General features: G+C 37.6%; 1 protein-coding gene across 4 annotated transcripts in view; it reads right to left on the reverse strand.

The window, feature by feature from the left end:
* Window positions 1-469: 469 nt before the first annotated feature.
* Window positions 470-23,646, reverse strand: part of Tnpo1 (transportin 1) — an 82,920-nt gene continuing 59,743 nt past the window's right edge. For 3 of the 4 annotated variants that reach the window (XM_036206823.1, XM_036206824.1, XM_036206826.1), the window contains exons 12-25: window positions 22,361-22,513; window positions 21,447-21,672; window positions 19,925-20,096; window positions 18,785-18,871; window positions 17,334-17,441; window positions 17,067-17,225; window positions 16,901-16,988; window positions 14,804-14,902; window positions 14,493-14,588; window positions 11,633-11,708; window positions 10,655-10,754; window positions 9,033-9,107; window positions 8,120-8,262; window positions 470-6,071 (exon numbers count right to left, since the gene is read on the reverse strand). In XM_036206823.1, the coding sequence (XP_036062716.1) occupies window positions 8,155-8,262; window positions 9,033-9,107; window positions 10,655-10,754; window positions 11,633-11,708; window positions 14,493-14,588; window positions 14,804-14,902; window positions 16,901-16,988; window positions 17,067-17,225; window positions 17,334-17,441; window positions 18,785-18,871; window positions 19,925-20,096; window positions 21,447-21,672; window positions 22,361-22,513 (1,547 nt within the window). In that variant the 3' untranslated portion in view covers window positions 470-6,071; window positions 8,120-8,154. Of the gene's footprint in view, window positions 6,072-8,119; window positions 8,263-9,032; window positions 9,108-10,654; window positions 10,755-11,632; window positions 11,709-14,492; window positions 14,589-14,803; window positions 14,903-16,900; window positions 16,989-17,066; window positions 17,226-17,333; window positions 17,442-18,784; window positions 18,872-19,924; window positions 20,097-21,446; window positions 21,673-22,360; window positions 22,514-23,646 lie in introns of those variants that run through there. The other variant, XM_036206825.1, reaches the window with a different exon arrangement.

The raw sequence follows: 23,646 nt of genomic DNA on the forward strand, positions 1-23,646 counted from the left end.
ATCAATATATTTAAATTTTAATTGGCAACATAAAGCATCATTAGTTGATTAAAACCTGAAGAGGAAATGACTCGAAAGTGTTAACTTCCCAAACCACAGGCCTTAGTTCTTCCACAGGACGCTCACACTGTCTTCTCTATCATCAGCTCCTTACGTCACAGCGTCCATCACCTTTATTTCCTTTGGCAAAGCAGTTAGCTTGAGTTGAAAAGCATTAATAGCAGTTAAGTTAAAATGTATGTAAAAGTTTCTTTTTACTGTAATACACGACCAAGAAAAAAACATTGCTCGATAACAGGTCACTAATGTGTAAGCTAAAGAAAAACAAAACCAAAACACAAGAAAAATCACACAACAACACTTTAATCCCCCCAGCATCCTCCCCCCCCCCCCTTAACCTATTAGGACACAAAATAGAAGAGGACAAAGAAAGACAACTTCTTTCCATTAAAAATCAGAGTGCACCGTCTATAGTTAAACAACTTTATTAACATAGTCAAGCAGTGATTAACATTCACATCTATTATGTCACATCATACAAATGTAAATACAAAATTACTACAGTACAATATATATTCTCTGCATGATCCAAAATATTTGGTGGCCCCAAAAAACTCTCTTTAAAATTCAGCAGCTTATCAAAAATTAAAACCGTATTCTATTTAAAATGAAGATCTGTTAGCACAGAGTTAGACTTCAAGAAATATCAATTTAGTACAGTTTGAGAAGTTGCAGGAGGATGTTTGAAGGACACATTCTAACATAGTGTGGCAGGTAAGGAAACATCAGATTTAAAGCTTTGAAGCATAACTCATACAACCTAAGTTGTCAGCAGAAAGATCCAGTTATTTATAACTAAGCAAGTACTATTAAGTTATTGCACCCAATGTTAACATGAATATTAAGTGTCAAACGTTTATAATATGAAGTGATTTGCCATGTTTAAGCATCTCTTAAGATGGTATCTATTGAGTAAAATTAATTACATAGTATTATCTAATTATAATCTTCATTAAAAAAAAAATCAATGAAGTTCAGTTTGGTTATATATCCACATAGGAAAGCAGTGACAAAAAGGCAGGAGGAAAACATGGTGGAACCCCTTTATGAGGTGGACACTGGGGGAGGGGCAACAGTGCCTTACAGGCTAACCATGTTAGAGCAGGCATTTAGCAAGATAGCTGTGGAAGAGATAACCCTGCATAACAATACCAAGCCACAGTAGGAGTGACTTATGGGGAAGCTCCTACTAAAAGGGAAACTAGTAGCTTTGTAATTAGTGATCTACTATTGGCAAATAGGTTTGGCTTAGTTTTTCAAGTACAGAGGTGGGGAAAAGAAAACCAGTTTTAACTTCCCTTTAAGTCATGCATACACTCCACTGCTATGCATCTTTATTTCAACACCATACACTCTGGGATACAAACCACAAAAGCAGTTACTGTAATTAAGCTTATACCTTACAATTGTATAATAATTAGGCATCGAGAATTATCTGCAAATATGTAATACCAACAGGGAGAAGATCTATATCAAGCCTGAAGTTAATTTCCAGTCACCTAGAAAGCATTCAGGTAAGAGAAACTAACTTTCAAGTGAACATAACATTAAAGAGGCCTTAGAAGCACTGCCATATTTAATACACTACGAAGTGCACTAGTGATATACGATGCTACTGCATGGTATCCATACTAGATAATATTGTTACCAACACAGGTCACTACTGCTCATTTCTCCACCTCAATTATCCCAGGCTGTTAACCACATGACCCTCATCTTCTTACAGATTCCAATGCCCACTTTATTAAACAGTACTAGCAGCAACAATTAGTGTCCCCCTGCCTTGTAATATTTGAGAAAGGAACTCTGTAAGCAAAGCTGAGTGTACCCGAAGAACTAACAGAGGAAGGACTTAGGGGTGCAGGATGCACGACACACTCTTCTCTTGGGAAGAATGCTTTTTGCTCTGGCATCTGTTAATACATTCAATATGAATATAATTAACTATATGAAGCAAAACAATTTCTTCACTGCAAAGGTGTTAAATTGAGACAAGAGTTGAGGACATAATTTAATTCTGGCACTTCAGCTATGCAGAATTTTATGGAGGGAGAAAAGGTTCCACTTTTGTATTTTGAGGGTCTGGAAAAGGGGAGGGCCAAACTTGACTCATTTTCAGATAAATCTGCATACCAAATGTGGAGAGCTTTCTGTATCCCTCCAGTGTGATAGAACAATTGGAGGGAAAATACCAGACTAACTGGGAAGATTCTAAATAAAATACATAAACAACAACAAAAACTCACAAACCTCCAAGACTAATAAAGTTGATGATCTTTCTTTATAAACATGTCACCAAAGCAAAATGATACAAGGATATTCACCTGAGATAAAACTTGTATCTGAATATTCATAACTGAGTAGACAAAGCAGTAAGAGGAAAGTCAGTTGAAATTATTTTAAAATATACATCTGACTATTTTACAATATATGCAATTTAAGCAATTCAGATCAATGAAAAAGTCTTAACCAAAAAAATCACAGTGTTTATCAATGTTAATTACAAAATGTATGCTACTTGTTTTGTTTTAAGATGTAATGGCTTGGTTAAGTGTTTTAAGATCTGAAATCTAAGTTGCATAACAAAATCAAGTAGCAATAATGTAAGCATCAGAACTGGCTCTAAGGATATTTACAAGTTGATTATTTTGGAAATAACCAACAAACAATACAAAAGTGATTTTTCTCACACAGTATGAAGTCATTAAAGATTAGACAATACAGAAAGCGAAATTATTTCCTGAATAAATGAACAGCTGTGGCACTAAGTTCACTTGCTAATTAATGGGCTGTAACATGGACTGCCAAGTATGCATTAAATTATACTAAACACACTTTCTGTTTCCAACTTAGGTTGATCAGCAGCTTTTGTTCTGTTAGAATCCTTCAAAGAGAGAAGCTCAAACAGGAAAAGAAGGCATATATAAAACAGTAAACACTGACCTCCTGAGGTTCCTACAACATAAAAATATTCAAGTAGAAAATCTACACCACTCAGCAGCGGCTCTCTCTGGAGCTGAGCACACTAACGGCATCTTAGTGTGAAAGGAGCAGGCAGAGGAGGCCGCGCTTTAAGCATGCCAAGAGGCAGAAACACTGGAATGTAACAATGACAGACTCACACTCTCACAGACACTCAGTCAACATTCAGAGCTATCAAGACTGCACCACAAGAATTAGGTTGCTTTTTATATATATTTATATATCCCATGATGTGTTATGTTTCATCAAAACAACAAATGCTAACTCCGTGTTTACCTAAAAAAATAAAAATAAAAATAAAACCAAAAAAACCTAAATGGCTTCTGCAAATTCCTGTGCTATATCATCTTGTCTGAAATATAATGTAAATTAGGAAGAAACAATAGGTTCAACAAGAAAACTACATTAGAAAGGAAAATACTCCTAATCCTACGTTGTCAGTCACATTTACTTAATTTTCTACTATAGTTATTAAATTTAGAAACAAATAAATTTACTGTAAAACCGTATAGTGTTTGTTTTTGTGCTGCATAACTGACAAATTGGAAATATATTCTTAATCAGACAGGTGACAATATCACTTTTACTTAACCCAGAATTGTTTATCACAGGTCAATATAACTTGACTGAAAGTTTTTATATTTGCTTCATTACGTTAAGAGGTGGACCTGGCTGTTTCTTTACCTACGATGTATGCAGACCATTATCTCCTATGTTAGGCTTTGGAAATCATCTGAAGTACTACTGGACAAACTGCAACCCAAGGAGAAACAGTTCTTCTGCTCTGGCTTTAAAGCCAACTCAAGAAGCAAATTTTGAGCTCCCAGTATAGTAACTGTACTAAAAGGTGATAAGCCACATACCCTTGAGTCTAACTTGAAATTAAAATAAAGATTGGGGGGTATTGTAGACGATTTTATTTCAGGCTCTATAGACTGAAATTTGCAAAGCCAAAATAGAAGACAAAAAGGTAAAAGAGTATATTTAAACAAAACAACTAAACCCTTTTTGCATGCTGCCATGCATGTGCACTGTTTTGAAACTGTGTGTATGGAGTCACAGGCACACAGCCCACACTTCAGTGCAATGGCCGGATCAGTCTACACTTCTAGAGAACACAGCCATACAAAGAGGAGCAGCTGCTTGGAAAAAATGGTTATTCGGTATTTATTCTGCAATGCAAAGGTGACAAATTAAAATATAAAAAGGCTGTTATGGCTTAACATTTTGTTGCAGATATAATATGCAGCATTGAAAAATGGAAAGGTGTGGCTTTATCTCTGACCAGCAGAGCTAAAAAGAAAATCTCTCCATTTTCCTTCATCATCATGGGATACAACTGCTCAGGCAATCCAAATTAATAAAGACTTGCACTTTCATATGGACATAAGATCAAGTGTACCAGTTAGGGTCTTCACATTCACAGTACGTAAGAAAATGCACATGGAAGGAAAAGTAAGGGTTAACTTAACAAGGATTTATTCACAGGAACACATGTGAGTAGAGGGGAGAAAAATAACAGAAAAGCCAAACAAACAAATGAAATGAAGAGGATCCAAACCAACTCTCACTCTGTAGCTTTGAACTTGCACCCTGTGTGCATATACTTAGGGCACAAAGGGCCACCAACATGCGCCAATACAGTGTAGGAACCCTGCATTACATCCATTAACTTAAACATATCTTTAAGATCATGCTTTGAACAAAATAAAGGAAAGCTTAGAGGCAATATGTTGAGTGGGAATAAACATTGAAATATAGCGATCATGTTTCAACTTCTACAATTGTCTTTATGTGCCAACTAACATTTATGCAGCCTTTTACAGACCTTTTACCATGTAATTTGAAATTTGATGAAATCACTAGTATATAACCATGCAGAAAGCACACCACACTGACAGCACAGAGGCAAAGATTTTGCACAGGTATATCAGCTTTCCACATTGTGCAGGTTACACACAATACAATATCAATCTTATTCCTAACAGATCCTAAAAAGATATTTCAAGGCCTAGCTGTAAACTACAGTACTTTATATATCTCTATTCTTAATAAAAATAAAATCCACAAATCTTAAAGTAATTTTAAACGCAGGGCTATTGAATTGGTAAACTGCAACCCAAACTGGCGCGACCTCGGTCAACGGATACCAACTGCACTCTACGTGAGGCAAGCATGCTACGGTCCCACTAATTTACATCACTGTCAATCACTATGAGCCAGAGCGCATGCCTGAACCTTAAACTGCACCTTAAGATAACGTGTTGGCCTAGAAATTAAATCTAAGAAGTACAACCATGAAATCATATCCACTAACATTTTAATGTAAAATTAGATGTCACCTTTAGTTTGATACCCCGACCCCATTTATTCCTCCCTCCCTGCCCAGCCCGCAAAGGTAAAAGGAGTGACTCGTTGGCATCTCACAGGGTGCTTCATTGTTCAAATTTGTTTCGTTTTATTTCCAACTTTTTGGGGGTACCTTCAAATGTAACTTCCAAGAACTTGCTTCTACTAGGGGAGGCAAGCTGATTTTAACTTAGTTTTGTATAGTTCTTCATCAGCATGCAAAACAAGGCCCCATAACGTGGGAAAATTTATATATAAAAACCTTTAATGAAAGAAAAAAGCTTCCTTACTGCTGTAGCTTCCCACTCTTAGGTTTCTTTGTTGTGGACCATGGGCTTTTCCTCCTCCTTACCCCTACGCATTGTTTATGTGGTTCTTGTTTTGGTATATTCCCCCATAATATTCCAGAAAGTTCTGTTCTGTGAGTAGACTGAATAGTTTTTGCTTCTTCACATCCAGTGCAGAGTTGTAATCGGAGACAGATTTCCACCCACAAAGGCTCCAGATGTTAAAACATTTCCCAACATCGACTTAATACAGTGACGGCAACACCTCCCTCCCGCCCCTCCCAGTAGGGTTGGGATTGTACTGTATTCCCTACTGGTTTACCCTTCCCCCTGTAAAGGGTAACATTTTCCCTGGGTGCAGAGGCTCCCTTATAGTCTCCAAGACTGATGGACCTGCAAAAAACAAAACCAATTTTATCTTTAATACCTGCCTCTCTTTCAGAGGCAACAGAGCATAAAACCAGTCAAATAACAATTCTATCTTTACCTATAAAATAGGAAATTGGACAAACTGTCAAAGATCATGCCAAAGATCTTTTCAGATCTTTGGATATGAAAGTGAACGTACATTGGGAACATACAGTGTATAATGCTTCATATAGTGAATTCTCTCTTGCAGAATGTTATCATTATCTTTACCTCTTTTAGCAGAACAGGTCTCATGCAAACTGAACATTTCCTGCATAATGCCACTTTCTTAAAAATGAAATCACAATTTAAGATAGTCACTTTCCTTCCAGAGAATTAAGGGATCACTTACTTTTCTAATACATCCAATGTTTAAGGAAACAAATTCTAATTTTACCCTACTGGGGTCAGAATATTCAGTAATGTCCAAAAATAGAACTTAACACCCATCTTCTCCTTTTTTTTTTTTTTTTTTTAAAGATTTGTTTATTTTATGTATGAATGCTCTATCTGTATGTAGACCTTTATGCCAGAAGAGGGCATCAGATTCCACTATAGATGTTGTGGCTGGGAATTGAACTCAGGTCCTCTGAAAGAGCAACCAGTGCTCTTAACCACTGAGCCATCTCTTCAGCCTCCTGACACCCATCTTCTTGATGTTAGTAATTAGTCATCCTTCCAACCCTATTGGTTATTTCCTATATTCTCAGGTGATTCTATTTTTGCTGATGTGACTTAATTCTTAAAACAGACATAAGAAATCAAGTAAGATTACTGCAACAGTTAATCCAATGTCTGATAGTGGTCCTATTACAAAACCACTACTAACCACTTAGGCCAAACTGTGGACACTCATAAATGTTCGTATGATTTCAGTGGTTAACTGACCCATCAGTGAAGTCTGACCAACTCCTTTCTCCTGCTTCTGTACATGAGCATGAAGAAGCAAGAAGAAAAGATGCAGACCCACTTTCAAATCTAACTAGAAGAGAATTCTTTCCTACCTCACTCATCCCAGAAGTGGGATCATCACAGTTAACACCTACTTGGTGATGAACCCAAAGACTGGCAAAGTTCTTAGGACTTACTAGCTCAGTGTTGAATCAATCTTCAAAGCTAATCCACTCTCCTCTACTGCATTCTCATGGCCTAAGAAAGTAAACCCAACACTTCTCAAATGCTGAAGCTGAGGGTTCCTTCAGTTCTACTCCATTCCTCCATTCTAGGTTAGGTACTTGGATAATGAAATCTTTCACGCTCAGATTAGACAAAAAGCTAAGCAAAAATAAAATGAAACCCCCTTTCCCCTTGTGATTTAAAGGGTACTTCAATCTGGTACAGGACACATTTCTACACATTTAGTGTGTCCTATGGCTAGCTATAGGTAGGTCTCAAGTCGTGTTCAAAACCTGAAGAATTTATACTAGCTCACTATACTTGTCCAATCAGTGAGCCAACTTTGTTTGTAAGGCAAACATAGGAAGTTCTGTGACTATATACCACACACTGTTTAATCCTCAACATAACGCCACGAGGGAGCTGGAGCTAAGTGAACACCACCGCTAATCCCACACTGAGATCTGAGAAATCAAGAGTGAGGACTCAAGCACTTGGCCCTCTAGCTCCTCAAACCTAGAGAAAGCCAGGAACAACTCTCAAAGAATTCTGGGTAACTGCTAGGTGCTTAACAAATGGGTGTTAAATGTCATCTACTTCCAGAATTTTCTAAATTTGTTTTCTTAAAGGTCACAACACTTAAAGCCTCTCGTCCTCACTACCTACAAGATTAGATTATAAAGTAAGGCGTCAAAACTGAACCACTTCCGACCCCCACTGTGAATGCTGCCCATGTAGGGCAGAAGCAAACAAATCAAAGAAAAGATAAAATAACAGAAATCAAACCAGTGTACCAACCAGATTCTGTGTATCCAAGGTTCTGGGGGTTGGGGGGATGCATGAGTGGGGGCACATTATTTGACTATAGTATTCATTAAATACTTTCACTCTGAAAATTTCTACAATTTGTAACTTACCCCTAATTCTGGGACTGCAGCTTCAGGGTATCAGATTAAACACCATAAAAAGCTGCAAGACGCTCTTTTAAGGGAAGAGGAAACTGGTCGGAGAATCGCCTCCAATTTTCATCCCCAACTTGGTTTTTAAATCCATGAAGGATCTGCAAAGAATGAAAAACTATTAACTTATAAATAAAGACAAAAACTCAGATCTGTATAACTCTAGAAATCAAACATTATTGATGTTAACTATGATTTCCATTTCAAAGTACTAATTCTCAAACTGTGAGTGAATTAAGCTCTAGACCCTGTGATGACCAAAACTACCTCCATGCTTTAAGTTTAAAAGGCAGAAATGTCTTTAGCAACATGATGTAGTCCAGAAATCTCTGACATCAAATTAAAAAGTCAAACCTATCTAATGGATAATTATTTTTAAAATGCTGGGTTATTTCAACTGAGAAACGTATAAGCTTTGGGTTTCTGACTGTAAATATAGTCACTAATTTTAAGTGATTCAATAATATAACAGTATTCTATCTCTTACTCTGTTACAGCTAAGTGCAAACTAGTTAATCAGAAGGGAGTACCAACAAAGCAATATAGGCTCAATCCCTGCAAAGGGCACATGTAAAGGGCACCTGTGAAGGTTTACTCCGTTCAAGTTTTAATTTACATTCCAAATTTACCCGAAGAACTTCATGCCATTTTCCACAATTGCAATAAGACAACATGAATCAGTATTATTAATTGAGAGAATACTGGCACGGGCATGGGTTAGTTCCATATCTTAAGATCAAGCCAGATCCTTTGCTATAAGAATTTAGGTCATACAGTCAACCAATATTGCTTCAAAGAAGCCAAATTCAAAATTAAGAAGAACTTCAGTGTTTCAACTCAGAATTAACAGTTATAAATGCTGATTAGTTACCTTACAGAACATGTCTCTGAGATCATCTTTTGGGTTAATCCATGATGCAACAGCATCACAAAAAAATATAAAATCCTGTAACAAGCAAGAGGCATTTTAGGTTGTTACTATATTTATAAAATTCAGTAAAGAACTTCAGAGCTTGTCATGACAGACTTAGCTAAAGCTGAAACATTTAAAATCAACTAGGACCACTAAGGAATTAGAAGTGATTGTTTAATATTTCTATTAATTCATTATCTTCTAGTAACTTATATCAAATTGGAATTTACAAAACAAAAGCAAACCCAGTCTAGCAAGTATTTAGCATCAGAAATGGTCTGAAAGTACCAGATAAAGTCAACAATAACACGGTTCTGATTAGATTGTAAACAACCTGAAATCACCTGATTTTATACCACATGCTAGTTTGAAATAGACAAAGGGAATTAAATTTAACAACCATCTTGAAATAGTAAACAAATAATAAAATGTCTTTTGCATGAAGCTCATTCTATTTAAATCAGGAGTCTTCATGTCATCCAAACATCTACATTTGACGTTAAAACTTTAAGTCCAGACTGAAGAGCAGGCTCAGCAGTGAAGGGCACTGGCTGCCTGGCAGAGGACCTCAATTGAGATCTCAGCACCCACAGGCCATACACACTGAGAACCTATTTCAAAACAACCAAACTAGGGTCTGCAGAGAGGGCTTAGGATTAAGAGCTCAGCTGATCTCAGAGTGGGCCAATTAACCAACCAAAACCCCAACCAATCAAACAAATGAATGCTGAGTATTTAATGTAGGGTTCCATAATGCGGTTTTTTATTTCGAGCATGTGTATAGAAGTCAATGGTTTCTTCTGTGTTGTGTCTGGCAAACTGTCAGATTTACTGAACTCCCATATATAAAACTTGTCACTAAATCATTAAATGTCTAGAGAGGGGCTGGAGAGAGAGATGGCTCAACAGTTAGTTAAGAGAACAGAACACTGGCTGCTTTTCCAGAGAACCCGGGTTTGATTCCTAGAACCCACAGGGTCACTTATAATCATGTGTAACTCCAATTCCAAGAGATCTGACACCCACTTCTGGTTTCCACGGGCATCAGGCACACACAAGGTGTACAAACATAAAGACATGCAAAACATCCATACATATTTAAAAATTATAACTATAATTTTAAAAATGTTTAAAGATAATACAAACTTGGGAAATAAAAGTAAGTCTTCAAAACCATTTCAAAGAATAACTCAATATTCTGTTTTAAAGTTCAAACTCAGTAAACTGATTGATGTCCATAGAGAGAAAGCATGTACAAAGTAAATAAATGGGGGTCTAAATGTGCCTGAAAAGCCCGGTCCAGTGGAAGACAACAATACAGCCTTCCACTCCCAGTCTGCCACAGTACCTAACTTAATGATGTAAGGCTTGGGAAAGACAGCCCATGCGCTGCCATGCCTTGAGACCTGGGCCAGTCTCTAGGACCCACCTGCTGGAGGGAGAGAACTGACTTCTAAGTGTGCCACGGTACGTGTGTTCACTCACAAGAAACAGTAATTAAAGCCCACAGACACTCTGCCTTTACAAATCTGCTATTCAGCACACAGTACACTAAAAACAAAGCCCCATGAACACCTTACTTGGATGACGCCACTGGGATTCACACTGATCATGGTACAAATCCCGCGGAACGCTGAATCTTTTTCTTCATTGTCTCTTATGTTTCTCAGAGAGGTACACCTATTGAATTACAGAACGGGTTAGTATTCAAAGTAGAAAGCAGCTTCAACGCAATGCTAATAGACAGTATTTAATGGAATAGGCACCACAATAGATAGAGTGATTATGCTACATTTTCAGAAAGCTTGACTTTAAGTTTCTCATATTCCTGTATGTCTCACCCATCTTATCTCAATAGTGTTAACAGTGAAATTCACATTTTCTTAATAGACTGAATCTATAAAAATAGACAACTGGTTTTTTTAAACTTAAACTATTACTCAGCTTGAGCCAAAGAGAGTATATTATTAAATTAATTTTTAAAAATTCTTTTATGACTTGTATTCCATTAAACACTACTAAAAATGATTTGAGTTGAAAGATTATCAATTGAAAGAAGCAGAACACAGGCTATACTGTCACAATATAAACTATTACTATACACTTATGGTATAGATGTTTAACTCTGACATTAACAAGCAAATAAGATTTTGTACGTAACAAATTTAAACATGTATTTAATGCAATCCAAGTTATCCAAATTAATTCTAAAAAACAAACGTAATGCAAGAACCTAAATTTATAAAATTTGCATGCATCTTAATTTTTCTGGTGGATATTTAAATGCTTTTATGTATAATCAAGCTTTTTAAACACAGCAAGCATGTGACAATCTTATCCCATGCATCAATTAGTCGTTAGCCACAACATAAAATAAATATACATGACGATGCTACTGAAAAACCTCACAAACCTGATAGGACAAGATTAGTCACATGGTTGGCAATGATTAAGGATTGTGATTTTTTTGTAACCAACTGAAAATATATCTAAAAGTGAGATAGAGAAAGAAAGAGTGAAGAAAAATGAATTAAAAAAAAAGATTGAATAATACACACCAGGGTCTTATAAACTGCTGTAGCATGGGGGCCACCTCTTGAGGACAAACGTAACCAAGACGACCAATTGTTATTGCTAAGGTAACGCAATCACGGTTATACACCACCAAACGCCAACCAAGACATGAGCAAATGAAGGGGAGGAGAAAATAAAGAAAACAACAAATAACTCAGAAACAAACCAACAGAATCTGTGTATGATAATAAACATAAGATCTCACCAGTGCTTCCATTACCACCCCCGATGGAAGGGGCAGCAACATATAGAGCATACTCTTGGAAAGGAAAACAAAAGGGGTTAAAGGAACTAAGGATTGAGAGAACACCAAAAACCGTCAAGTGCTTTCCTCGCTCACCCAATGTCAGGATTGGTAAAGAGATGAGCGGTTAACGTGAGTGGGCTTAGAGAATCTTCCTTCAAGGCCACTCCAAACTTCAGAATATGAACTCTTTCCCCAAGAATTATCAGTAAATGTGATTACTGTTTATGAAGTTCATTTAAACACCAATCTCTGGAGCTGCATTAATTCAAAATTTCTCAACTTTTTATAAGTATTTACAACCTTTAAAAATCACCTACAGATATTAACCCAAATTTTGGTAGCTTTTAAGTTTACTTTTCTCAATTCGTGGGGCTTTGTTGCTTGTGTCCAAATCACTGGTCAGATGTGAAGCCCCTCTATGACCACCAAATGAACAGGCTGAACAACTGTTCCGGTGTGTCAAACCCCATTCTGACAAACCTCCAATAACTCAGCTAACAGCACTAGCCACAGGATAAAATTCTAGTGAAGGAAATTTAGATAGTCCACTGTAATGACAGGCAATATGGACTATAGGAAAAAACAATCTTTGATACAAAAGGCCTAACACAAAATTGATAATAGCACAGTACTAGAACATTATTTAATTTAAAAAAAGAATTGAAAAATGAAGTGGGAAACATGCTCCATCAAAATTCAGGAATTCCTGAAATGTACAAAGAGCTGAAAGAACTGCAACTCAGAACTACGTCTTGCAATTCAAAGGTACATACATATAAATACATTCATACACAACGGTAGATACACACAGAAAACAAACCGTGAGGTACTTTAATGGTGTTCTCTCAAAAACTTACAGGTTAACCTTTCATAAAAAAAGGGTGGGGTTGGGAGGGTAAAGAAAAATGTTTAAGGATTACTTGAAGCAAACTACACAGATAATACTAAAATTCAGCAGATTCATATGAAGCAAGAGAAAGAAAATCTATGTTCAAAAGACACAAAACTATGCAACATTCTCATTAAACAGGCAAGTATGAACAATCCAATGAAACATGCGGGAAAGCAGATGACGGTCCATTGAGAAAGTTCAGTGTAGGATATACTAGTTGGAAAAAGCAAAAACAGCACACTAAGGATTGGCCTCAGGGAATATTGAAAATAGAGTAAATTGCTAAAACATATGGTGATTTTAATAGTTTAAAGCCCATTCTTTCGGGTAAGGAACAAAGTCAGTAATGTATGTATCCACCTGGGGTAAAAGTAACTGAATGAGTCCCATGTGGTTCTCATACTGATTCAGCCCGTCAATTTGTACGGCATTATCAACTGTTTTTTTATTACTGAGGAATGACCATGCCAGGAGTATAATCTGATAAACAAAGCCAATTTGTTGAAGGAAGGATAAGACATCCACCAGCTGATATCCCACAAGAAACTTCAGTATACATTACACTCAACATTTATTTGCAGTTATGCATTCACATTTAAAGATAAATAGGACTTTCTCTTTAGGTTCAACAATATCCTTATAATAGCCAAGTGTTTCCATTCTGAATGTCATGTACAGGTGCTGCACTGTAACAAGATAATAGCCAAGTGTTTCCACTCTGAATGTCATGTATAGGTACTGCATTCTAAGAAGATAGAAAAGTCTGCCAACATTTTGAAACCATTTCTATACATAGACTGTTACACTTTTCAACAAGAAAATCTAATTTACTTTGAAGTAAACAGTACCCATACAGCCAATCAGCCAGATAACTGTTCCATAATTAAAAGATTTCCTTCCATACCAATAAACATTATAAACTTCAGTTCATGAGGGTAAAACTGTATAATTTAAAAATACCAAATTAAAATGTCTCTGAAAACTTTCATATTTGGAAAACCTTATTTTAAACTTTATCCAGTTATAGTGGTAGGACTCACTTCGACTATGAAGAAACTACTAGAATTATTATTACCTCAATCTATACAGAAAGAGATGTGCCTGAACAAAGAACCAAACTTAAATATCCCTTAGCAACTGTCAGAGAGGGTGGAAGGCAGAGCCATACTCACCCTCTGTGTGCTATTGTATGGAAGGCATTCTTTAACACCAACATGCTTTACATAATGCAGAAGGGAAACAGTCTCTCAAAGAAAAACCCCACCAGGAACTGCTTAAGTTCCTGATTTAACAAGATTTTAGGATAAATACAAAATACATATGACATTTTGAGCCAATTAGTTGCTGAATGAAACTATTTTTGGCCATATGTAAATATATAAAGTCATTACTTTTCTCAGTAACTTTCTGAATTTAAAATAAAAAAATCATACGACCCAACAATTAGCTTATTAATAGCAAGAATACATTAGAGGTTAGTGAATTTGAGAGAGAATACGTAGAAAAATGTTTTTCCAATGTCCCTATAAACTGGCTATTGAACACAGCTAAACTAAGACACTGTTCTCAAGAACTCAAACACATGACAATACTAAGTGGCTGGATTGTCAAAGCTAGCTTTGCTTTGGTTATCTCTGCACATCTCGATTTAAACTTAAGAAGCAAATCATTCTCTCTTCACCACAACATTTCAGTCATATGGTACCTGTGTTCTCTAACAGCGTCTTTGGTGTGTTGGGTCTGTTAATGATTTCTACAAGCTGGTGTAACACCATAGGAATATAAGGCTGCATCTCTATACCTAGGTCATACCACAGAAAGAGAGAACAAAAAGAGAATGTTAAGACAGCATCACAAAACACTTTTTTCCTTCCTAACTATGACACAAGTTTGTCTTCCTCCCTCCCTCCACTCTCTCAGAATCTTCAAAAATTAAAAACAAACCAAAACAGAGCAGTGATGAAAATGATCAAGGCCCCTACAAATGCATATAGCTCAGAGGTAAAATGACCTTACCCATTTGAATTGATATTTCCCCAATTGCCCAGGTGGCATTGTTGCAGACTGAAATAAACTCTGGATTTAGATTTGTTCCCAATATTGGCATGAAATCAGCTAGGAAAAACAAAAGGAACGACAAAGTAATAAAATAAGGCTATGTAGTAAATTTGTCAACAGCAGACTTTTAACTTAAAAAAAAAAACAAAAAACCCACTAATTAATTAAATATGTATACAGTGTTCTGCTTGCATGGATGCCTGCATGCCAGAAGAGGGCACCAGATCTCATTATAGACAACTGTAAGCCACTATGTGGGTGCTGAATTGAACTCAGGACCTCTGGAAGAGCACAGCAAGCAGTCAGTGCTCTTAAGTTCTGAGCCATCTCTCCAGCCCCACCAGACTTCTTACTTTTAAATAGAAACTAAAATCCAGGCAAAAATTTATGTTTCATCATAAAACAAATGTTATAGTTTCAATTCTGTAAAAATTGATAAGATATTTTGATAAAAATATGCAATTTTTTAAAAAAGTAATTTTTTTACATAGATAATATCTGGCTACTGAATTTTTATATGAGGCTTAAGTATACTTCAGATAGCAGCTCCCCACTACATTTATTTTTATCTTACACGTGTAGGAGTGTTTTGCCTGAATGTGTGTGTCTATACACATGGATATCAGGAATACTAATCTGTGCTAAATACTGTCCTTAGATACTGCTAACATTCCCAAACAGCAAAACTGACCCAGGGTGAGAACCACTGTCTACTTAGAAACCATCATAGTTGGCAGCATCATCAAAAAGAGGGACAACCAGTTTGCAGGCACCTTCTGAAAAAGTGTACAAAACTGGGGACACAGAGACTGCTAAGCGCTTTAGAGCAATTGTTACTCTTCCAGAGCTACAGGAGATCCCGATGTCCTCTGACCTCCCTGGATGTGTATGTACATAGTGCACTTAATGCATAATGGCATACACATGAACATAACACAAATAATCTTAAAAAACAAACAAACAAAACAAAACAAAACAAAAAAACCCACACAAACCCATCTCTAAAACAAAGAACCCACAAACCTGCACTCCAAACCCTGGAAGTGAACGGAAGCATAGCTTCTCGACCTAACTGCTAATTTATCACAAATAGTGAGGAGTGGTGTGCTTATTAAATAACACCAGGGGTTCCGTCAGTACACTAAAAATGTCAGTAAGTTCAAGACAAAACCCTGGACCTTTTTAACAATGAAAAACAATGACAAGAAAGAGATTTTGGAGGTAAGCTCTGAAATACTGAATTTAAAAATACCCATGCTCTTTTTGTCTATGGACAGGAACACATGGTTTAACATGTATTGACAACAGAGCTTTGTTACACATTTGCATGAGCAGCTTCTCATAAGAATGTTTTATATGGGCTGGAGAGATAGCTCAGAGGTTAAGAGCACTGACTGCTCTTCCAGAAGTCCTGAGTTTAATTCCCAGCACCCACATGGTGGCTCACAACCACCTGTGATGAGATCTGGCGCCCTCTTCTGGCCTGCAGGGACACATGCAGGTAGAACAATGTACACAATTAATAAATAAACCCTAAAAAAAAGTTCTATAATTTAGAAGCTGGGAAGTCGTGCTGCATACATTTAATCTAGCACTCAGGAGGAAGATCAGAAGGCGGCAGATCTCTGAGTTTGAGGCCAGCCTGGCCTATAGAGAGAGTTCAGAACAGCTAGAGCTGTTACACAGAGAAAGCCTAGCTAGAAAAACAAAACAAAAAATACATTTATATATAAGAGTATTAAACTAAAACCATAATGACTTAACATACTATAGTTGACATTACTTAAAGTCCAGAAATAGTTGATTCAAAAGCATATTCCTACTGTGTGCAGTGGCACACACCTTTAATCCTAGCACTGGGAGGCAGGTGGATCTAAGTTCTAGGCCAGTCAAAGCTACACAATGAGACAGAAAAAGGGGGGGGGGGGTTAAGTGGGGGTATTTCTGTCAAATTAGATTGTTAAATTGGAGTCTGGTGAAATTTGTTTTTAATAAAAATACAACAATTAGGACAGATATGATAACCCACACACCCAAAGCAGAAAACATTCCTACCTATACAAGGCTTAACATGCTGAAAGCAAGCTTTAGTCAGATCACCTAGTAAGGCGAAAGAACTCTGCCGAACTTCGGGCATTTTATCCTATGAGAAATAAGAAGAAATTAACTTCTTGTAACACAGAGAAGCAGGCTCCAACTCATTCACTCTTCCAAATCTTACCTGCATGCACTGATACATTAGTGTCAGGATGTTACTTCGGGCTACCAGCTGCTCAATGTTGCCTCCCAGCCCTTCAGCCAGGCCACTGAGTAAGTCGAGAGCCACAATCATAAAATCTTTATCTGGAGCTTCATACTGCTCTGGTTGAGCATTGTTTAGCTGAAATTAAACACATTGTCTTTGTTGTTGCACACTGAAAGAGTGGGTACCTACTATACATATCCCTAAAATTATGACAAAGGTATTAAAATGTATGTATATACATACCATGGCTTGTGCTAGCGTCTTCTGCACTAGGTTCACACAACGCTGATACACAGGCTCACAATATGGAAGGAAGCCAGACTGCAAGGCTGTGGCGACAGATGAGAGGCACTAGAAAGAATCAGGTACACATCTAAGTTTCCCGATTTTAAAGAGCCTGTCATTTATGCACTTGATCTATGATGCTATCACAGCAGGTTTATCCTTTCAAACCTCATTTGTTGTCAATTTGTCAGCCAGTCAGAAAACAATTAACCTTATAGTACATCAGGTATTATAAGCAGTCTAGATGAGATGTATACAGGGGATGTATAGGGTATGTATAAGTTATACACAAACACGACATACACCTTGAGCATGGGAACAGATTTTGGAGTGTAAGGAAGTGAGTATGCCAGGCAGACTACTGTGCCTATGGTACAGCAGTGGCATGACTATCATGGAACAACCAACCACTTTGTCATTTAATCAAAGCCTTGTTCCACAGGAGAATATTTATAGTTAACACTGTATAGCTGGTCAAAAGTTCATGGTTAAGATGGTCAAAGACCCCTGAAGTGAAACTACTGTTGTTTTTTTGCACTGGGAAGCAGTCAAGGGCTGAGAATAACTGACTTTTGAATGTTCAGCCCTAAATGAGACATCTATATACCCCCTTCCCCAAGTTCAGAGAACAACATCATGGAGGAGGGGTTAAAAAGAATACAGAGCTGGAGGGTGCAGAGGAGTGCTATGAAATGCTGTCTTCTGGATATGACAAGGCCACTGCACTCACCTCACAGTGCCGCAAGATCAGGCTGGTCAATATTCCAGAACAGATGGGAGAGGGGCTCATGAAGGCCACCCCTAATTGAGCAGCTACTGGTTGGTCACTGATGGCTGCTGAACTACAGAATAGTAATTTCTCTTTAGGGGTATACCTGCTGGCAGGCTGCTCTGGTAGATGGCCCCATGCTCACAGGCATACATACAGACAATATTAATTGGACTAAATAGGTTATTTAAAAAGAAAACAAACACAAAACCAGGTATGGTGATGTACTCTTTTAATTCCAGCACCTGGGAGACAGAAGCAGGGGGATCTCCATGAGTTCAAGGCCAGCTTGGTATATATAATGAGTTTCAGGACAGCCAGGGCTAAACAGTGAGACCTCATCTTAAAACAAAACAAAGGCCATTTAAGTGGGAGGGAAGCACAGGGATGCAGTTTTAGGAGTGGGAGAGGAAATTTGGGTAAAATACGACCAAGATACATTCTATACATGTATGAAATTGTCAAAGAATACATTTTAAAATTCTGCAATACACAAGTTATGTGCCTATTCAGCATTTCAAAGGAAACTGTTCTGAGAAATGATTGACATTTCTATCACACACATACACATTTTGGTTCAGAACATGTCTGTGATGGAATTACTCTGTTGGAATAATGGGACATCATCAGCTCAGCATACCTCAAGTAAAGGGAAGAGATCTTTGTCTTCATCCTTTAACATGTTCCATTTCTGGATCAGAGGAGGCATCAGCATCTGGATATATTCCTGTTTACACAATGAAAAACACAGAACTTCACTGTCCTCTGTCAACAACTTTGTTCATTTTGAGTTCATGAAAATTAGGGCCCATTTAGAGCAATTGTGCCAAACTTTTTTTTTTTGGTTTTTGAAAATTAATTTTTTAATTTTTATTATTTACTTATTTATTTAGAATGCCGAATGACATTTATTGAAGTAGGGAAGTCTTAAATACAGGCTTACAGCACAATGGGAGACCCTCAGAGGGCAGAAGTTTGCTTCTGATGTTTTACAATCTTGCATCTAAACTGTTAACGCCTAATATGCAGGATACACAAACAAGGAACTTCCCTTAAGCATTCAGGAGGGTGGAATCTAGCAGGGAATTAGCATAGGGAGGATATCAAGGTCAAAGTCAGCAAGCAAGGCAACAGTTACCCAAAACACTGTTGTTTTACAGTGTGCTCACAATAGTCACACAAGAGGTACCAGCTGTAAAACACAACCTATCCCAACTAAGCAGACCACCCAACACCAAAGGGTAACTTAAAAACACGGGTGAGTTAAGGCTCTGCCTACAGTGAACACCTATCTTATCAAGTCGCTGTCAGCAGGGGCACTGAGCCACCTTAAGTCTTTAAGCATTATCTTTAAACCCTCACCTCCTATTCTACACTGAGACAGACAAGACATTCTGTACTGCTTCAGCATTTCAGTCTACCATTCCCATCCTCAGTCTTATACAGTAGACTCCTAATGCCTGGTGTACTCTGGAAAGAAAGTACCATGTCTAGATGCAGCAGCTTGGAAGCCAGCGCTAAGTAGGACTTAAGTGGCACTAAGTAAATGCAGAAACCCAGAATACGAAGCCTTTTTCCCCCCTTTCCCCCAGACAGGATGCTATTGCTACTGTCTACACTAACCATCAGCTTGTTTCCATTGCTCCCTCTTTCCTAAGAGCTTCTCAAAGGAGCAAAACCTAACTGTTCCCACTTCTCTGTCTTTTCACTTTGAAATACACGCTATGTATTTATCGCAGCTTATTGTAATATCCCCACAGCAGTCATCCTCAGATCTTACTGGCTTGTTTAAATGATGTCCCACTGAATCTGCTAGTGTCCCTATGGCATCGTACAGAATGAGCAGGTTCTTATGCTGGTATTTACTGAAGGCGAAGACAAGGGTATCGAGTATGTAAGCAAGGTAGGGGACAAGCTCTGTGCACGCCTCCTCTTCCAACGTTGCGAAGGCACTACAATGAAAGAGAGACAGAAAATGAAGTCTTCTGTTCATACAAGATTATACATTACACCACCTGTGTCTCCTTGCCTCACTCTACATGCTTACTTTGGTTTTAATATTTTTCATTTCTCTCATATATTCTTTTATGTGTATATGCCTGGGTCTGTATGTGCTCCACACGCATGAAGGAGTCCTTGAAGATCACATTAAGTACCTAATCCCCTGAAATGGAGTTATAACTATGACGGTGAACTGTCATGTGCTGCTGGGAACTGAACCTTAAGGGTTCTTAAGTGCTGAGCCTTATCTCCAGCTCGCCCTCTTTGATACAGGGTTTCTGTGTGTAACAGCCTTTGCCGTCCTGGAGTTCACTCTGTAGATCAGGCTTGCCTCTGAGATCAAAGTGCACCACCACTGCCTGGCTCCTCCTTTCTTAATATGCTACAATGTGATATCTAAAACGATTAAGACTTCTGGTCCTTGTATTTATCCATTCAACAAGTTTATTTGGTGCTTACTATTCAAATCGTTAGAGTGCTGGGAATGCAGCAATCCAGAACACAGATTTAAAAAAACCAAACCAAACCAAACCAAACCAAGTGTATGCTTGTATTCCAGAGCTGGGAAGGCACTTGGTAAGCCAGCAGAGCCTAGTAGGCCAGTCCTAGGCTAATGAAAGATGCTGTCTCAAACACATGAACATACACATACAGAACACTTATTGATAAGCTGACATGGTAGGCAAATGGCCAAGAGCTTGCCTGGCATATGTATCTGAGGTTTGATCCCTAAATCTACATAAGGATCAGTGATAAAAAGGAATTTAGAGTTAAAAATTTAATGGTAGGCACCCTTGCTCCAGGAAACAGAAACCAGTAGAAATGAAAGCGAACAGTTTTGATGTGAGAAGAATGCCCTGAATCCAACAGAACAGCTACTGGTACAGGTCACCAAGCACATGTCACTGTGGACATACCAAGTCTGCATGCAGGACACTGTCAAGTTATGGCAGGGCATCTGTAGACTGAAGATTTATCTAGACTGTTGTTATTCCTTTGAGAATCCACAAACACTTCAGTTGACAGATTAAGGCTTGTGTCTAGCTAATCGTCATATTTTGTCTAACAAAACCATGAGTAAAAATATTTCCTAGCCCCCCCCCCCAAAAAAAATTGTAAAATATGATAATGTGAAAAATCCCCTGAGCTACATATCAGTCCTATTAAAAATGAACCCAGGAAAACAACTGCAACATTGTGTGTTATAAACACTCCATTGATGGTTGGATGTCAATATTCTACTATTGGTTCAAGACCAGGCTCACTTTCACAATCAACACCGTGTTATGAATTTGTCGGACCTGCAAGCGGCTTCTTGTACTCTCTTGTTGCTATCCAGGATACGCTTCAGCAATTCTGTCATTAATGGCTTCAGGTACGTATCTGGTGGCTGGCTGACTACCCAGTGTGCATAGCGGCTAAGAGTCCAGCAGGTGATGGAACGCACAAGAGCCTTTTTATCAGAGAGGCACTGAATAAGGTGAGGAATGAGCTCGGGCAGGTATGGAATCATGCCTTGCATGCAACCTAGGAGAGAAGAGCAATCTTTAAAAGTGCTAAACTCAACTGTATATAGAAAGGACACAAGCATCCATAAAGAAAAATTCAGTAATTTTCAGTGCTACAAACAAAAAAGTTGATACTGAATTATTTAAGATAACCAGAGTTAATTGTTCCTAGGTATCTTATACAAGGTTAAAATTACATTTTATTATAAAATTTGTCCTGAAAATACTGGTTTTCAAAGATACCTATAAAATGTTTTGGGATAGATATTTACAGCTAAGACAGGACAAAAGAACAATCCTTTCTAGAGGGTAATGACACTTATTTTACCAAGTTTCCTAGATTTACCTGGGGAATAAAGCTATTTCCCAAGCAACAGGCCTCAGACATCAGATTTCTACCTTTAGTTTTCTTTACTGTAACAAAAACATCTGTAGAGCATATGGCTGGGATTCGAAGTGAGCCTGCCATTGTTAGTAAGAATAAAGTGGTACCTAGCAGGGACTTACTTAAGGTGGCTTCTGAATTCAATCATCTCTTTTATGGTCAGTATGGAACATAGGCTTGTCTACCACATAATAGTCTTGCAAAGCAGAGCCATGTAGTATGTGAATTCAGAGTGAAGTTTCCGCTTACTAAGCTAGCAATTCCTTAAATATCCTATCTTTATTAGTATCTATTAAGAACTGTGTAACTTAACTGGACTTACCTTCAGCAATTGCTCCTAAAACCAAGATGCCTGATTCCTTAACAACCCACTCGTGATGGAAAAGCAATTCTTTCAGAAGCGGTAAAATGTGTGGCAAGAGCTCATCGCGATAAACATTTGCGAGAACATCTAGAGCAGCGGCAGAACATTTTCCTAAGGAAATACATTTGTGACAGAGTTAGCAAATTGATTAAGATACCAAATTTGTTCTGTACTTGATTCCAAATTCTTCTATCTTTGTGAAAAAATCTAATGTTCTACTTAATCCAATGCTTCCAGAATGCCATGGTTATTGTAAAAGGTCTGTGGCAAACAGACAAAAATAAAGTCACACTTAAAACAGCATTCTACTCAGGGCCAGGCCTACAGTGGCACATCTCCCAGAGGCTAGCCTGCTTGACACTGAGTTCCAGGCCAGAGAAGGCTACATGAGACCCCCATCTCAAAAACAAAACAACAAAATACCAGCTTAGTTCTATTTAACATTTCTTTCTTTTCTTCCTTCCTTCCTTTCTTTCTGATTTATTTACTTATTATGTATAGTGTTCTTTCTACATGCATGCTTGCATGCCAGAAGAGGGCATCAAATCTCTTTATAGATGGTTATGAGCCACCATGTGGTTGCTGGGAATTGAACTCAGAACCTCTGAGCCATCTCTCTAGCCCTCTATTTAACACTTCTAATAGTAGATAATTTAGAATCAAGTCAAATTTCTTAATTTTCAGGATAGGGTTTTTCTGTATAGCCCTGGCTATCCTGGAACTCACTCTGCTGATCAGGCTGAGGCTGGCCTCAAACTTACAGACTTGGCCTCCCAAGTAATAGGATTAAAAGAATATACCACCACCACTGGGCTCAGTAAGTATATCATTTATTTGGAAGTTAGCCACATAAATTGGAACAAAAGTCATTACCACATAAAATATTTTAGAAAAATTATTTATATAACTATGGAACTATAAACCAACTAAGATTTCATTAACAAGATAATCAAATTAAAATAACAAAGATATATACTTTTTTCCAATGTAAACTAGAGATAGTAAATACTTGATTACAAACTTCAGTCAATAGCAAAATTTTGTACAACAATAAAAGCTGTTATGTTGCCCACAAGACATACTTCATCTATTAAAAAAGGTCTTAGTTATCATCCACACGGTCGATTTGTACAACTGGATAGCACAGTGGCAAACAGCAAAAGAAAATTTCTGTGCTGAAGCTACGCCGAAGAACAGCCAGTACACACAAGCTGGTGTCCATTTTGGGAATCTGGCTTTAGCCC

The sequence above is a fragment of the Onychomys torridus genome, chromosome 15 (assembly GCF_903995425.1).
Source record: "Onychomys torridus chromosome 15, mOncTor1.1, whole genome shotgun sequence".
Lineage (NCBI taxonomy): Eukaryota > Metazoa > Chordata > Mammalia > Rodentia > Cricetidae > Onychomys > Onychomys torridus.